General features: G+C 40.4%; 2 protein-coding genes across 3 annotated transcripts in view; one reads left to right on the forward strand and one right to left on the reverse strand.

Moving 5' to 3' along the window:
- Positions 1-171: 171 nt before the first annotated feature.
- Positions 172-8,780, forward strand: LOC106813516 (ADP-ribosylation factor-like protein 3). Of its 2 annotated transcripts, none has more exons than XM_014817672.1 (6): positions 172-364; positions 2,980-3,123; positions 3,683-3,799; positions 4,031-4,081; positions 4,455-4,640; positions 6,171-8,780. In XM_014817672.1, the coding sequence occupies exons 1-6, from the start codon at positions 353-355 to the stop codon at positions 6,210-6,212; spliced, it is 552 nt and encodes a 183-aa protein (XP_014673158.1). In that variant the 5' UTR covers positions 172-352; the 3' UTR covers positions 6,213-8,780. The 2 variants fall into 2 exon arrangements, with proteins under 2 accessions (XP_014673158.1, XP_014673164.1); XM_014817678.1 differs by lacking the exon at positions 172-364 and adding an exon at positions 1,061-1,075.
- A 6,061-nt stretch (positions 8,781-14,841) lies between these two features.
- Positions 14,842-18,172, reverse strand: part of LOC106813499 (BCL2/adenovirus E1B 19 kDa protein-interacting protein 3-like) — a 13,878-nt gene continuing 10,547 nt past the window's right edge. The window contains exons 4-6 of the mRNA XM_014817645.1: positions 17,781-17,857; positions 16,893-17,033; positions 14,842-16,401 (exon numbers count right to left, since the gene is read on the reverse strand). Coding sequence (XP_014673131.1) covers positions 16,338-16,401; positions 16,893-17,033; positions 17,781-17,857 — 282 coding nt within the window. The 3' untranslated portion in view covers positions 14,842-16,337. The remainder of the gene's footprint in view (positions 16,402-16,892; positions 17,034-17,780; positions 17,858-18,172) is intronic.

The following is an 18,172-nucleotide window of genomic DNA, read 5'->3' on the forward strand; positions in this document are numbered from 1 at the left end:
CCCTAGCCCTAACCCTAACCCTAACTTAACCCTAACCCTAACCCTAACCCTAACCCTAACCCTAACCCTAACCCTAACCCAGTATGCATTCCCAATACGCATAGCGAGCGCTGACGCGTTAACGGTACGGAAAAAATTATCGCACTCAGCGCACACTCAGGATAGATTGAGCCCATGAGCGAGAACGCCATCTGTCGTGGAGTTTGCCACTACGCCTGCGTCTCAAGCGATCACCAACGCTCGCTCTAGATTAGCAAATGATTGGTATCCACTCTAAAACAAAGACGACCCTTCCGTGTGCACCAATTTCTATGACGTATCATTGTATCAACAGTGCAGAGTTTGTCGGTTTATGTTGAAAATGGTAAGATATGAGTATTTACTGAGATTGCTCTATTCTGTAACTAATAATACTCAGGTATAAGATTATACGACAAACACAATGCACAATTAATGTTAGAATGCAGTAGAGTTCGTTCTCTCTTAGCTGGAATTCTCTTTCTTATTCTCTGATTAAATAATTATAAATATAATCTTATTATTACCTGCTGTCACTCACTGTGAGTCGTGACTGTGACACTGTCACTGTCAGTGCTCATTACGGTTCAAGGATAGAGAACATGGGTCCCAATAAAACCAATGTCATTTACATCAATATAAATATAATATTATATTAATATAATAGGTTAGGGTTAGGCACATTGGTTTTATTGGGACCCATGTTCTCTAGACTCTATCCTTGGGCCCTGATTACCGACTACTTACGGCCGTAATTTGTAAATTGTAGGCAGCTAACCAGCAGCACAGCCACAGACACTTGGAACGTTTCAATAATAAAATGATGGTTTTCTACTCTCTTTCGTGGATTATTACTATTACTATTACTATTAGTAATAACTTTATCATGTAAATGTCATTCAAACGCTCGGTTACAACACACAACTCACAAGTTCACCTCACGAACGCCGCTGTGCACAAACAACCAAATTATAGAGCAGGTGAGAAAACGTGACCGCAAAGTTCGCACGACATTCGCTTCGTTTCACAGAATCATGGCAGAAATACACAACCAATGGTCTCCATTTTGGTATCTACGCATAGCTAAATGATCACAAGTTTGTTCTAATGATAATTATATATAATTATTTTATACTGCACACTTTATCCGATTTATCATGTGGAATTCCCTAACCGCGCTACTCAATTGTTTGGCCAGTGAACGTAGTCATGTGTGTGACATCATTCCCGTGCGAATTATGCTAGCTTGGCGTGACGAGCCTCGACACGGAGCTCAGCAACGGGGAGGGCTTGAATCCGGAATGCAATGCGGCGCCATTACTCGTGTATTAACAGCTACTTGCTCCCATGGTATTATGCACCTGTTATTGGGCTTGCCATTGGGGGGTTGTTGTTGTTGGTTTATTGGGTTTATCCCTGAAGGCACTTACGACCTTATCACTATATCCAGTGCAGTGGTAGGGACAGTGATTTTCCATTTGTGAAAATCTTGAATTCCGTTTCAAAGTAAAGAAAAAATGGAAATTCCGTTTTGCCATAGAGATTGTACACACCAAAAATGCAAAATTCCATTTACATATATATTTGCATGAAAAAAAAGTATTTGGTACAACCTTTGAAAGAACCTGGACCCGCCGGTTCCACAGTCGTGGATTAACTTTTAACTCGGAGTTAAAAGTTAACTCGGAGTTAAATTCTGTTCCACAGTCGTGGACTAACTTTAACACTGAGTTAAATATGCATAACTCTGAGTTAAAATTTAACTCTGGTATGAACCTAGATTAAACGCTCAACTCGGGGTTAAAAATCAAGTTACATTCGATTTAGTTATAGATAGTCTTCGGTATAATCCTTTAGACTTTGAAGACTATATTCTACGAGGTTAATTTAGCTCTAGGATACTAGTACTAGAGCTAATTAGTTTATCTAGTACTGCCCCGTCACCCGTGTCCGATCCCCCGCTGGTGCTGGAACATACGGTGTTTGTTTACGTTTGTTGTACATTGGTCGGCCATTGATGGCGTACCAACACTGATCCCGGAATCTGTACTATGATATTACAGGAAAATGTAAAATATTTAGCGATTGCGCAATAGTTAAGCATCGTGCTAATGACGCGAGCGTCGCGGGTTCAATCCCCGCAGCAAAATATTTTTCCTCATTTATGTATCGCTGCCGGTTTTCATTATAACGTTTTTTCATTACACCTACCATGTCCGTGCGTCTATCATGCGTCTATCGTCTATGAGTCTATCATGCATCTATCATGTTCGTCTGTTCTAACTACGTGGAATTATGGGATACTAACGCTGAGTTAAAACATTTAACTCAACTCGGGATTTAATCCATGTTTGTGAAACCCAAATTTAACTCGGAGTTTACTAACTCAGAGTTAGTGAGTTTAACTCAGAGTTAAAGTTAATCCACGTCTGTGGAACCGGATCCTGTAGGGTAATGTGATCATAATAAAATTATCGTCATTGTACGTCATTTCGCTCTGAAACTTGTCTGAATGTAAACCATATCATTACCAATGCTATTGGCGACGGTTTTTGTGTGATTTTATTGAAATTTCCATGTTGTAATATGTTAAAAATTACGTTTTCCGTGTTTTTTCCGTTTGAAAACATCTTTTCCATTTCCAATAGCCGTTTCCGTGTTTTCCGTCCATTTTCCGCGATCGCGGAAAATCACTGTCCCTACAGTGGACACCGACAAGTATGAGAACATAACATAACATAACATAACATAACATAACATAACATAACATAACATAACATGTACACGTCGGCGGTGTGGGAGTTTTCCACAGGAATACACCACGTCATACCCATCTGAATCTGCAGCTATCTACGTCAGTGTCGTTTACATCTGCAGCTGACTTTTACAGTGTTGTCTATATTTACAACCATCATCTGTTATTTTTCCTTGTGTTTAAAGGCGTTGCATGTTATTTTTCAGGGTCTGCTATCAATACTTAGGAAGCTAAAGAGCATTCCTGATCGGGAACTCCGAATTCTGCTGCTGGGTCTTGACAATGCGGGAAAGACGACGTTACTCAAGCAGCTGGCTTCTGAAGATATCGCACACATAACACCTACGCAGGTACATTTCTCTGCTTACATATTGCTGCTTGTGTTGCAGTGTGGTTCGGGTTGTGCAGCTATTTATGCGATTGTTGGCAAATTTGTTTAGAAAGCTTGCCTATTTTATGTACTGAAAAGCTGTATAAAAGCAGTGAATATTATTGCTGATTACGAACCTCACTGCATCTACAAACAAATCGGAAACAGGGGTAACAATAATGCAATGCAGAATCTGGCCACTGTTACAGATCCACACATTGATGTTCAATATTTTTTTAAGACCACATAGCATGTACTAGTAACTCTAGCACACTGTATGCATAAGGGTACACTGTATATTTCGCGGTGGTTTAATTTTCGCGAATTTTGCCAACACGCGACTAATTCATACCGAATAATACCGAATAATTAATGATTCACCAACTGCGAAATTAACCACTCGCGAAATTGTCCGTCACCGAAAAATATGGCGTATTCAGTAATTGACTGTAATAATTTAGCGACTCCACACATATTTGTGGGGGGGATCATTTCAAGGTGCCACTCTGCAGTGATTCACATTTATGTTTTTTTTGCAGGGATTCAACATCAAAAGTGTTCAATCGGAAGGTTTCAAGCTCAACGTGTGGGATATTGGAGGTCAACGTAAAATTCGGCCATATTGGCGGAATTATTTTGAGAATACGGATGTTTTGGTAAGGAGAATTTTGGGAAATTTTATCGCTGTTATATCAATTTTGACAGTAATGCGATAGTTTGACTCAGTAGATGTTGAGAATTCTTAGACTTGCAGCATGCAAAATTTGTAAAATAGTTGTAATCCAGTTTTGTCAAACACTGTACAAAAAGTATCAGACAGTGAAGTTTCTGGTTTTGGAACTATATTTCTGGTTGTGCTAATTTATATCAATTTTACTCTGTTTCAGATATATGTAATAGACAGTGCTGATAGGAAAAGGTTTGAAGAAACAGGAGTGGTAAGCCAGAAACCGCCCCACATTTATGGAGGTGTCCTGATCTGTGTGTGTGCATGCGTGCATGCGTGCCAGAGGGCATTATTATTGAAAATGTGGCATGTCTGCTGTGCGTAATCACTAGGTGGCGCTGTTGCGGCGATTGGGATGCGTCTGCTGTGCGTAATCGCTAGGTGGCGCTGCTGCGGAGATTGGGATGTGGCTGCCGTGTGTAATTGCTAGGTGGCGCTGTTGCGGGGATCGGCATGTGGCTGGTGTGTTTGGAGGAGCTGGCAGAGCTGCCGTGTGTAACCGCTAGGTGGCGCTGCTGTGTGTTTGCAGGAGCTGGCAGAGCTGCCGTGTGTAACCGCTAGGTGGCGCTGCTGTGTGTTTGCAGGAGCTGGCAGAGCTGCTGGAGGAGGAGAAGCTCAGCGGAGTTCCTCTGCTGATCTACGCCAACAAGCAGGACCTCTTCAACGCGGCACCTGCCAGCGAGATCGCAGAGGGTCTGAACCTGCACACGATTCGCGATCGCGTCTGGCAGATACAGGCCTGCTCCGCCATGACGGGCGAGGGCATCAAGGTAATCACTTACTAGCACAGGGCATGAAATTTGCCAAAATATGAACAGGCCCGCCCAAAAATTTTAAACAGGACCTTAGATAAGTTGAACAGGCACTTACAAGTTTGAACAGGCCCTTAATTTTGTTCAATTTATTCCATTATTAATAAAAGTATTACATGGTTCGCACAGTCCTTGAAAACTCCTTAAACTTGAGGGGAGTCCTTGAAAAGTACTTGAATTTAGTAAATGTTTATTTTGTGCTTGAAAAGTCTTTGAATTTCATGAAAATGTCCTTGAATTTCTAGAAAGAGTCCTTGCCTGTAATAAAATGAAATTTTGTACCATCAATAATGTGCAAACTTTAATAAAAATAAAACTCGAAGAGCTTAAAAAGCTCTAGACAGTTAAATGGTGATCACAAATTATAGTAAGTGAGTAAAATCAGTCATCAGTCAGTGAGTAAATCAAGGTATGTTGTAGAAGTGACAATGTTTAGAAGGGTTTATTAATGTGATCCAGGTAAGTTTTAGAGGTGACAGTGATTAGGAATGGGGTTATTAAATTAATCCAGGTATGTTTTGTTCTGTGTATGAATTCTGATATTTAAAATGTCAGATAAAATGCCCTTGAATTTCCAATAAAATGTCCTTGAAAAGTCCTTGAAAAATTTTTCAGTCCTCTATGAACCATGTATTAGCTTTGTGTTTATTAGGCATACTCATAGTATTTCAGTATTTCTTTGCTATCAGTGGAGTTCTACTTGTTTGACAGGAATTGCTGGAACATGATTTACTTATTAGTAGTCACTAAGTAAAAACTAGTCAGGAAATTGGTAAATATTGTTGATTTAAAGGCAAGATAGGCAAAATTTTGAATAGGTCAAGTGGACTGATTATATGGGGGGTTGAACCGGCGGTTTAGGGGGTTGAACCGGCGGTTTAGGGGGTAGAACCGGCGGTTTAGGGTGTTGAACTGGCGGCCGCCGGCAAAATAGCGCCAATTTCGCGCACTGCTAGCACCTACCTTCTCTTGCTGTGAGGTTGGTAATTGCTACTGATATAATTACGGTCATCATGCAGTCAGTTCTTGCTGGTACCTGTGTCCCATGGGTCTGCCTAATTGTAATTGCCTAAGTGCAATGGATTTTTTTTAGAGATTGTTTGAATATTTAATTATGAAACTCTCACTGCACGTTGTTGGGTTCGAGTGTAGGCAATATTTTTATTGCAGTGCCCATCACTTGTCATGATGACTCCATTTTAAGTTTAGGTTTTGTGATTTTGTGATGTTTGCACAAGCAAGTGTTACACTAATCCAGTCCTGATTTAGAATCGAAATTATCGGCTCAGCAGTGCTAAATTTTCCCTGCCTAACTGTGCAGACATTTGTCGTTACTACATGTACTACCCCTTCTTACTGCACAGATAGTGATCATGAGGATTCACATTTGGCACTTGGTAAGCACCGGTAAATAACGAAAGCAAGTGTTTTGTCTATGTGATGAGAGCTAATTTGCAACTTATTATCATCGCATTGTTCTTACTGCAGGATGGCATGGATTGGGTGTGCAAATCACTAAAGAAGAAATGATAGCATCTCTGACTGACATTCAACGAGACAGCACTGCAACCATCGTTTCAAGCTTCCGCAGGCGTCACTATAGACATTCGATCTGATCTCGACAATCTCCTCATGGATTGCTAAGCGCATGTAAGTTCTACTCGTCACGCAGCAGAGCCTGTTGACGTTTGAAGCTGACTGTAAGGATGAGGAATCTGTAGGGATGAAAGCTGCTGAGTGGTCACTGCATCCTGCCTACACGAAATTCACCTCGCCTCGCTGCATCGCAAAGAGACGATGATTGTATTGCGCATGCGAGCTTATCCGAGCGAAGAATAACACCCTGCATGCAGTTGTTTCGATAACAGGCGTTAATTTGGTGTTGGGAGCTCTGCTTTATAGCCATGTTGTGGTGGCACTGCCAGCTGTCGCTGCCTACATCCAGCCAGCGGACATGGTGATGGTTGCAATGCTGCCTCGCACCATCGTACGCACTAATCTTTGCTCACCACGTGCCTACTGCACGACTTAAAATGAATAGCATAAAATCGAATGACATAGATATATGTTTATGCATATAAGTTATGTAGTCGAATTTAAAATGTATGGCATTTCACTGAGGGTGTTCCAACACTAGTCTCAGTCTACATATTGATTTAATAAGCATCAATATTGAATCTCATGACATCAGAGGGGCAGGCAATTATCTTTTACGTGAATTCCATCTTATTTTCACCGAATGGTGAAGCAGGTATCGTTCCGCTGCTGTACTGTGCTGTTGGTTATTCCTCTGAGGGAAATACGGTTTTCAGCAGTCATCGAAGTAGATTCACTCCATCGTGATGGCCAGACCAATAGTATGAAAACAGTCTTAGCATTAGTACATCGTTTGTCTGAAAGTACTGTAAGTGAGTGGCCTGAAAGCACTGGTGATTGGCGTCACAGACAGCCTCATGCACAGTCTAGGTGCGCGTTTCGCAAAAATATGGTATCGCAACAAGTTCTTCAGAATGGCATCTATTTGTGTGTGCATTTCCAGTCGGCACAGGCATCAAGTTGTATATTATCTTGCCATTGACTATACTACATGCTGTCATCATATATAATATGCATACATGTTAATTATATGCGCACTTGTATAGTAATTTATAATATGGCCAGCAACATTTCCATGTGAGTAATTCGTATTTCATTTTTGTCAGATGTATTGAGTGCAAGGCTTTACAGCAGTGGCCATAAACATTGATTTGCTCTGCTATGTACCTTTATTTTTTAATGCACAAAACGTTAATATGAATTTGAAAAATGATTGTTTGTGACCATCGATAATCGTGTCATACCAACTTTCATTGAATGTCAGCACGCCGTATTGTGTCACTCGTCATATTCTTTCGTATGCTGACTGTGTTACATGTACCCTAAACATGCCATGTCTATACTGTACTGCAATAACTATCTTTGACAGTGGTACGTTAGTAAGACTGTGCAGAATTTTCTGGTGCAGGCATGCGCTATGAGTTACTAGGTCAACCGGAACAAACAAAAGTTAAGTCAAGGATACACTTACAGCTGATAGCAATAGTTTAAGGGTGCGAGCATGGGATTACACACTGTGTACTCACTCGGCTTAGAAAGACGCCACTTTGGAGGCTGTCTTACAAGATAGATGAAGCAGCCTCGTGACGATTTAAAACAGCCCGGGTCCAAGGTCACGAAGCCGACTTTTGCTAGTGCTGCGTTAATGGCGCCCAGCAAGCTTAAATTGATACTAAAAATAAGTCGCTACATAACACAGACCACCTTTTATTGTTGAAAAGTGGGCTAATTGAGTTTGGAGTGCCATATGGAACCAGCATGATTGGTTAATCTCGGGGAATGTAGAAGCATCTGCCGTACTGATGCAGAGGATTATTGCCTGATCCACGGCTACGCTATTCTGTTAATCGTATGTGAACACTGCTGTAATTCTTACCAGTCTTGGGATCCCCCTCGCCTCACTCGTCGAGTGTGTGTGTGTGTGCGTGCGTGCGTGCGTGCGTGCGTGTGTGTGTGCGTGCGTGCGTGCGTGCGCGCGAGCTGCAACACATATAGGCCGGAATCCAAAGATCCACGGTAGTTTTATGAATTCTGCACTATCGCATCTGCTTGTTGTGCCTGCCTAGCCTTAGCTCTACCAGTATAGCTATAGGGATATACCGCTACAGGAAGCGAGTAGTGGGCGCGAAGGGGCTACACCGGTAGAGCTTGCCTAGCCTAAGCATCGTCCAGCTAGCTGGCCTATGAGTGAACTCTTGTAGATGTGTTTTCCAGTTTGTTATTTTAATTCGGCTAATCTGTCTGTCTGTCAGCATGTCCGTACTACATTTATTTTCAGGTGTGTCAATAGTGCTATCAGAAATGAAATGAGAACAAAATAGTTTTTTTATTCACTCCTTGTGCTATGATAGTTCCACTCAACTACGTGTAACCTTTTGCCGCGTAAGGGCACATTCCAGCCTCCGTCCATACAAGCTAGCCTATGTCTTTCTGTCTGGTGAAGCTAAGGCATTCGATAATTAAATTGATGTGTATCCCAACCTGTTTTGGGGTGGCACTATATGTACTCATCCGCACCGCAGTTTTTGTGAGACGTGACGTTACATTCCATTTATATGTAGTTTCCACTGCAGTGTGAATCGGTCTACTCGGTGTCTTTGTGTTAGTAGTCACTCTACTGTGTCATTCCATTACACCTACGTGTTGCACGTGAGAATGTGGTACATTTCAGTCGTGCCGCTCTAAGCTTTCACTCTTTAATATCATGGCAATGGATAACGTCACCGGGCTGTACCATTTTACTGCTACATGTGGGGATTTTGTTGGGTGCCATTCTAGCCTGGGTCCCAGAGCATCACATAACATTCATTCTTTCGTGTTGTACTAGGCACAGTAGGCAGCCCATTCCTTTTCCAGATTGGCTGTGATTTTACATGCGACATTCCCCGCTGCCACATGGTAGTTGCAAAGCACTACAGTCATGGGTTATATCACCTTTGATGTGGAGCACGACAGCCTTCTTCCAGTTCTAAGTGTTTATAACTAAAGCTTTCAACTGGCGTATACTGTTACTATATACGGATAGAGATTGAATCCGACGAGTTCATCTCCGTATTCGGGATACCACATCTGATGGGTTGTCTTCCGCGTGACGGGGCTGTAGTTCTGGGGTGTAGCTTGCCATGTAATTTCCTGTGTCAGGCAATGACAATTGTGACAATGGCAAATGTGATCCTCCTGTGTTGTGTCAACCGTATTTAAACTGGTCGGTCCTATTATGCGTAGACATTTTTGGCATGTGGGTTTGATCAGACCGTAATGAGTGTTTCTGTGTAGTGTAAATAGTCAACGACCCACTTGTTGTAGACGATGTTTTCTTTGTCGATTCTCATCCGTCTTTCTGTCTTTATCCCGGTTGAGTTATTTTCTGTTTCACTGAGAACCACTAGAAACGAACCTGACCATACGAGAGGATCACCTTGATTGAAGCTTGCCTTGCGTTGGCTAGCCTTGTCTATGGTCTAACAGAAGCTATGGCAGGCTGGTGGGTTGGACCGAAGCTATATATCTATTATAATTTATAGCTTACATTGCAAAGCCGAGCCCACGTAGCTTCGTAATTATCAAGACAGATAGATGGATTCAGTAGTAAGATGCGCAAGTCACCCATGACGTCAGTATTCGTGAATCGTTCTTGAAACTAGTTACCTCCGCGCAAACGGAGGTCATGCAATCACTTGCGTGTGTGTGTTCGTGTGTGTGTTCGTGTGTGTGTGTAGCCACTGCGCGATCGATAGCGCGTCGAGTCAGCGAGTGGCGAGTCAGCAGCAGCCACCAGTGAGTGGCGAGTCAGCAGCAGCCACCAGTGAGTGGCGAGTCAGCAGCAGGCGAGTCAGTCAGCAGCCGCCACCAGCGAGCACATACATGTTACATGCTCGTGGAGGTATGCACTCTCCGTGAGTGCCCTCTGTCTAGTTTAGTATTAGTAGTAGCAGCAGTGGTGGCGGCGGCAGTAGCAGCAATGGAAGCAGCAGCTACATGTGGTTAATCTACTGCCACTGTGATGACTATCTGCTGCCAGTACGTGATGCACATACCAAAGAACTCGTCCGTGTATTGTCTCGTTCGGTACGTGTGGGCACGATCACTGCTTATGCGTTTGTGGTGTGTGTGTGTGTGTGCGTGTGTGTGTGTGTGTGTTACTATTAGGGGAGCTAAATGCAAATGCGTGCTTCACATGTGTATGTGCGTGCATGCGTGAGCTCGGGCTGAAAGCAATATCCGTCCATATTTATGTAATGGTTTAATATCTATGTGTGTATATGTAGTATATATGTGGTTGTGTATGTAATATATATATATATATATATATATATATATACAATGTACTTGTATATGTGCTTGTTGTACCTGTGGTTTATGCTTTTACGTTGATTTCCCACAAAACGTTTGTGAATCTCATCAGTGGCTTATACGTGCAGCCCTCCGTGAATGGTCCATGTCCTGTAACAGTAAATGTTTTGAGTAAAACATTAGCTTCACATCAGAGGCATAGCGCAGGCCTCATTTGACCCAGTTCTTGCGACCCAGGTTGTAGGGGATGCTAGTGCAGGGTTGCGAATCCTTATGGGTTTCAAACCTGCTTAGCCTGTATTCACAGCCTGGTGCGTACGCACTATGTTTCATAACGATGTAGCCTGCAACTGTGGTCTAGATTTAATTGCATCACTTGCATTAATTCACTTTAACATTAAAGAGCACAAAATCATAAAAAAATTAATGATAAGGGAAACTACTCGTACAGTGATGCATTTAAGCCGATTTTACATTGTTACATAAAACTCAAAACTCGAGAAATGCAGCTTTTGTAAACCTGTTATTTGGTGCGTGGTGTCGATGATGCAATTACATGGAAATGAAAAAGTGACAGATTTTTAGTGCAAGCAATTATAGTTGCATTTTATCAGTAATGAATAAAACAGTGTTTTATTCACTCCTGATTCTATCAATCCTATTATGCTATACTGTCATTGTATTTTATAGGGATGTTTGCGCTAGTTAGATTTTACTTTCACCAGAATCTCGGTTTGTTGCATGTCCACTTTTGATGCAGTTGAACTGTTTGTTCATACAGTGACTACTATATATATACTGGATGAGCATATAAATCGAATTTTGCTATTCCTGCATTTTCTAGTTTACCAGTATTTGAGGCAGAATTATTTATGAAGTGCCGTCTTGCTAACGAAGGAGAAAATGGACCACTTGAAGTAGGCAAGTCCACACTAGTTGTTGCAAGCACGTGTGTGCGTGCGTGTGTGTGAACTGTATGCCCCACGCACGTGGGAATTTATGTGCACGTTTGCTAAGACATAAAAACAATTATATAATAAAAAACATTCACCAAGAGCAATGTCTTTTTGAGTACATGTAATATTTCTAGTACTTTATATATTCATATTTCATATTCATAAATGTACAACAAGCGGATCTGCCCATAGAACATAAGGTATTATATCAGATCTGGAGTAAATTAATTAAACAAAGTTTGTTTTTATTCCCTCTTGTGTATATATATATATATATATATATATATATATATATATATCAGGAGTAGATAATAGGGAATTATTACCCCTATTATCATTATACCATTATCACCCCTATTATTTTTACCCCTATTATCTACTCCTGATATATATAATGTATATATAGAGATGGATACATAGACAGGTAGGTATTTTATGATACCGTATCCATGTATACAATATACAATGCAAGCCAAATTCTATTCTAATGTGATACAATTCCTACATATTTGTCAAACAAAATTATGCCCTTTTCAAGCTACAAATATAAATATCTGGTGTATACCATAGAATTGTGCACACATAGGATATAGATATAGCAGCACTGGTAACCACATCCTAAATATATTATTCATTCATAATAGACGTTTGACCACACACTGGTATCACTATGCTTTTCATAATTATCTGCAGCTGATGACAAAGCATAGGAGACGGTAGTCAGTTTAGGGGCAAATATTTATCACATACCTATTCCAACTATACCCCAAATCCCTTGATTTTACTTCTACTTCAGCTTGCTAGGCAGTGCCTGGTGAATAAATAAGTGAACCGTAATTTACTGACTGCATGCCACGCTAACATCAAATGACTATTCAGCCAAGTTTTGAACGTTATTGGTTTCGGACATATAGCGAGGCAACGCTTTGTTATTGTATATAGTTAATACATAGGATATACAGTGTATATAATACCCCGTACAGACTGCAAAATTTGATCCTACATCAAACTAGTCCGGAGTATGGGCCAAACGCACGCCTGGTGCACAATAAATTGTAGTGTACAGACACAGAATTCTGAAGCGTGCTAGGTTGGCATGGGTTGACTGCATGCGCAGTTTAGGGAATAGCCTGTTACCACATTGCCTACACACACAGTTGAACGTAGGCTAACTTAGTAGGGGCCAAGTTAGCCCGCTTCTAAGCGGGCTTGGCCCTCCTTCATTTGCTGGGCCAGATTGGTCCGGACTAGCACGTATTTAGAGCTGGATAGCGTGTACACACTGCAAAAATTTGGCGCGCGCCTGGTCCGGACTAGTTTGATGTGGTATCAAATTTGCAGTCTCTACGGGTTATGAGACATCTACGGTCGATAGGCCATCTATGACAGTGGTTTCAGCGTAGAATAATGCTCACATGTAAACACAGCAAGATAACTGCTCGAAGGTAAACGTGCACAAGTTCTGACGAGTTTCCATTCAGTACGATTACATAGTTAATATAATAGATGGATAGGCCAATGAACTGGTATTTTTCAAGAAATTAATACAATATACTAGAACATTGCATCCAAAGGCTAACTTTTTTTAATGAAAACTAGGTTGGGCATAACGTGAGGTTGAGTGTTTGAATACTGTATAATTAGCAGATCGTAAATCTTAAACGTGTTTTCATTTGCAATGTTATAAATTTTTTTTTTACAAATTTACACAAAACTTCAAGCAATAGCATATATATAACATATTCAAGAATATACAGCCTTCATTTATTAACTCATATATATAAAATATCAAGAGCGTATAAAGAAGGAGAGCGAACAACGATGAAATGCTGAAACCATGTTGCAGTATTAGTCTAATTAATAAACTCCCTGTTTTATTTTGACGATTCTTTGACAGTACTATTGATCAGCTGTCCTACCTTGTAAATATAAAACAAACCCCATGTCCCTACGATGCCCCAACGCTGAGATAATGAGAGATGAAAATCTGGTATTTTCGCCGAAAACCGACTCGAGATACCTGCTGACTGCGACTGTCTCTCGCTTTGAGATAACTTCGGGAAACCTCGCGTGTTTCCGTCAATGCTTGACAAATGGAATGAATGACGTCTGTTATTGATTGCCATAGATAGTGATGACCCCCACCTGTGCCCAAGGTCTGTGCCCACCTCACGCTGGATGTAGTAAACTCTGTAGAACTGACGTAATGAGTCAGCGCTACCATGGCCCTACACAGCGGCGACTGGAAGCAACACACTGGCCACAAAGCGAGAGAGGATCGCAGCAAACAGGGATCTCGAGTCGGTTTTCGGCAAAAATACCAGATTTTCACCGCTCATCTCAGCGTAGGGGCATCGTAGGGACAAGCGGTTTGTTTTACATTAGCAAGGTAGGACAGCTGATCAATAATACCTCAAAGAATCGTCAAAATAAAACGGGCAAAGTTTCTTAATTCGACTAATACTGCAACATGGTTTCAGCATTTCACCGTTGTACGCTCTCCTTCTTTATACGCTCTTGAAACTATGCATGTCCAATTTACTAACAATATGGACCTGCAACTCCACTGTGCTTGCCACTGACCCTCCATTAAGCCAAATGGAATATACTATTTGCGTTTGAAGACTAATACCATATACTTCGAATGGTTGGTTCAATTCGCTATCTGCTAGAAATAGAAGGTTGCACAATTCTGCTTTACCGCTTGATCCCGTTAACCAATGTAATAGCCAAAACTGAAAGAACAGAAAGAAAGGCTACTTGCTTGGCAATGGCAAAGATAGCAAGGAAGCTCACATGTTCGTATAGAGTGGGTGGTTGCACAAACTCATTCATTATATTTTCTCTTACAAGCCACGACTAAAACAAAATTCACAAATAATGAAAGTGATGAAACTGCATCACACTTCACACAATCAGTAAAAACAACCTCATATGTGCACTGCAGGGTAACTGGTGAAGCTACTGATCTACTCATTTTATGTAGAGTCGACCTTACACAGCACAGGCCATCACAAACAAACAGTAACCCCCACAAGGCAGTTGAAATCTTGATTAATGTCATCAGTTAATTGACACCTTTTTTCAATTCACACGAACTCATACCTGGAATAATGTGATTACTAAGAAGTGACCAATGGCAAACATCATCGCTCGGATAATGTGGCATTACCATTGCAGCGTGAGAATTTTGCATCACCCTGTGTGTGGGAACACAGGTTCCTACCTTTGCGTTCCCAGTGCGTGGATAGTGTATAACCACAGAACCCTGCAGTAACCTATGCTAATCTTGTTGCCAACATCTACTCACCCCCTTTTTCCCCGAAACATCAGCCAAATTGTCTCAAGACCATGCCTCTGCCATCTACATAGTACTGGCCACAGTTGACTGTACAGAAGGGTCCATCACTAAACACTGCATATATGCCACCAACCCTGCATCAATACATAAATACCATCTGACATCGGCAGTTAAATACCTACACCCTGTATAATACAAGTAATTATATTTTATTCCTAGTTCTTCCAAGTGTCGCTTAAAAGGGGAACATGCGACTAGAAGCTGAAACTATGATGCCTATTACATAAAAAGTATATAGTTATATGGTTCCATTACGAGACGTTAACTTTTGTTTTTAGATATGGAAAATACATGATCACTGGTGCAGCCACGACATTATACGATTTGATTTATGTTCCCTGCTGATGTAGTTGCACGTTTGAATTTTTCTATTACATGTTTCAGACCTGGAGCTAATCACAACATTGTAATTATATTTAGAGCTAATAACTTTTTATCTGACTGACATTGTTTAAAAATACATGCAAAATATATGTGGAATTCATAGTGAAATATTGCAACCATTCTTCTCTTAAAGATTCACTCAATGTTTTATATGAAATTTTATTGATTTTTAGTTTTAATTCTGAAAGAAAAATTCTGACCTGCAATTTGTGGTGAAAACTGCTTTCAAACTTAAATCATTTTATTAATCAATATTATCACATTTTATCAATATTACGCCATTTTTCCCATAAAAATTAAAAAAATTTGTGTTGTCACATAATTAGGTGCTAGAAATTCCATGAAATTTTTTAGGTTGAGCATACAGATACATCATTGGTCAATAAACGTTTACTCAAAATTAGAGCAATACCCGTGCAAACGCTCAAGTGTATCCTTAAATAATTATAGAGCTTCTTTTCAGTATGTTGCACGCAGGTGAAAACTAGGTTTGCGCAACTTCACCCCAGCAGCACAAATGGTGGTGCAACTGTTGAGCAAACGATCATCAACAGCTTGCAAATCATTAAAAAAAAATGTAGGACCTATTAAATCTCAGAATTCTGCATGCAATATAACTTAGACCAGATTTAAATGAAAATATGCATTAAACCTTTACCAATGTTTACTTTCCATTTTCATCATATTAGCAAATTGATACTATAGCCAGAACCATCTATCTAATCCTTGTTTATAATAGTATAATTTAAAGTGATAAACTGCTCAAATAACATACACTAGTGTACAGCAAGTGAACAGGAAGCGACCCCATCAAATATAGTCAAACATTCTGCCAACACGTTTGTCCACTACACTTGGCGACCATGTCAGTCTATTCTTGCCTCTGAAAACAACTAGTCAGATTCAAAGCTATGAGAAATCTGCAGTAGTGAGGCTAACAGACATCACATGGAATTATCGTATACCCTTACGATTTATTTCATACTCAACAAAACACTGCAGCCAACTCCACTGCAGCTAATGGCATCATGGCAACAGAGGTCTCCCCAGGAAATTAGAAGTCAGCTAGTCAAGCGGCATTGGGATGGCGGTGAGACCAGAAGAAGCCATTTTCTTTGCAAAGAACCACCTTTATAACAGAAAGGAAATAAATATGTTTAACTAAAAGCAACTTGTTTTAAACATGCATTCTAGGCACACTGGAAAATACCCATGGAACATAGACTTCCTACACTGAGCAACATCACACATTTGAACGATTTTACAGATAAACATGCAGTACCCTGTCCCCTTCTAATCACACCCACAAAGACAATATAAAAAAGCGTGGCAAGAATTTTTTTGTATTTAATACAGAAGATGCAACTGCAATTAAATGACTATCATTTAGTGTAGCAGATAAAGTCTATGTCTCCCTGACCTCTGTTTGACCTGGCTCGTTTATATATTTCTGACTAACCCTAACCCTGGTAACTATCTGATATGGTTAGGGTTAGGGTTAGGGTTAGTCAGAAATAGCTAAACGAGCCAGGTCAAACAGAGGTCAGGGAGACATAGACCCTACGGGCTTTAGTGTACTAAGGTTTTAGTGTAGCAACACTTAGCGAGATGTAAACCTACCCAATACCAGCTCCAAGAACCAGAGACATCAGATTGGAGATTATCAGAAGAGGAATAAGCTCGGTGAAACCAGTCTTCATTGCCTTTGTATTACGAATACTCAGTGGCGCTTTTTGAGGCGGGCGGCGGAACTTGAACTCCCTGCAAGAGGCGACAGTAGTAAAATAATACCACATTTTACTCTCTTAACTCAGGTTACGTCAATTTGCCAATATTTAATTTGTAAATTATCACCACTTTCCTTGCAATATAAAACTTGCTCTTACATAATTTTCCTCGGGAATGACAGGGAATTGTATCAAAAAACGTCAGTTCTTGAGTTAATGCCGCATGTGAATGTGCATTCACTCTCTGTGCCCGGCATTCAGTCCAGACAGAATATTTATTCTTATTCTAAAATCCGTTTCGCGTTTTACATCGTTAAATAGTTAATATGTATGTTAATGGTTAAAATGTAGTCAATGGTTACTTGCATTTATAAACGTGCTGTTTAGGGAATATCATGGGATTACCTACTTTGATTGAACGACTTTCCGGGAACACATTTTCAATTACGTACTTAATGATGAAACATAATTCACATTACATGGTTTTGCGTGTTGAATGTATTACTTTCATAGCGTGGGATATTACTGTAACTTGTAAGTGAAAATAATGAGATATTTGTGTAACGTGTACACGTGGCAAATGCCATTGGCTGGAGGTCCCTATTTACCAGGTATATTGTGCAAAGCAAACTGTGACACAGGGCAGCACACCATTCTTTATCTCTGCTCAACAACCTTGCAGTGGCAATAAACTATATCTATAAACACAACAGGACCCTAACCTCCAGGCTGAGGCTCCAGCCTCAAATAAGCATAATTTATGTACACAATAATATCTTACTTGGGAGGCATAGGTTCCGGTCTGCTTGACCAATCCCATATCCAGTCTGTGTTGGCTTTTAGGTCTTCATTTATGATCTTTAATGAGAACAAAAGAAGACAAAATACTGAGAAAAAAATAGAAACGAATTATTAAGGAGGACCTGATAGTACTGTATTGTACGTAATATACAATTATAAAATAAAAAAAAGGATTGATATGTGTGATGTATTCACATAGATTTATTGTGAAATAAACACAAGTATAACAAACACAACAGACAATGCAGTGGCATCATTACTCTGGTCCTTCGCTCTCTATATCCTCAGGGAAGAACAACTAGCGCCATCTAGTATGGGCAATATTAATATAAGGCGCGTTCACACGGACGTTTTTGGCCCGAGCCTAATTAG

The sequence above is a fragment of the Priapulus caudatus genome, unplaced genomic scaffold (genome assembly GCF_000485595.1).
Source record: "Priapulus caudatus unplaced genomic scaffold, Priapulus_caudatus-5.0.1 Scaffold23, whole genome shotgun sequence".
Classification (NCBI taxonomy): domain Eukaryota; kingdom Metazoa; phylum Priapulida; class Priapulimorpha; order Priapulimorphida; family Priapulidae; genus Priapulus; species Priapulus caudatus.

Coding starts and splice junctions, on each gene's coding strand:
- LOC106813516 (XM_014817672.1), top strand. Junction 3,124..3,682: donor CACACATAACACCTACGCAG/GTACATTTCTCT, acceptor TTTTTTTTGCAG/GGATTCAACATCAAAAGTGT. Junction 3,800..4,030: donor TTGAGAATACGGATGTTTTG/GTAAGGAGAATT, acceptor ACTCTGTTTCAG/ATATATGTAATAGACAGTGC.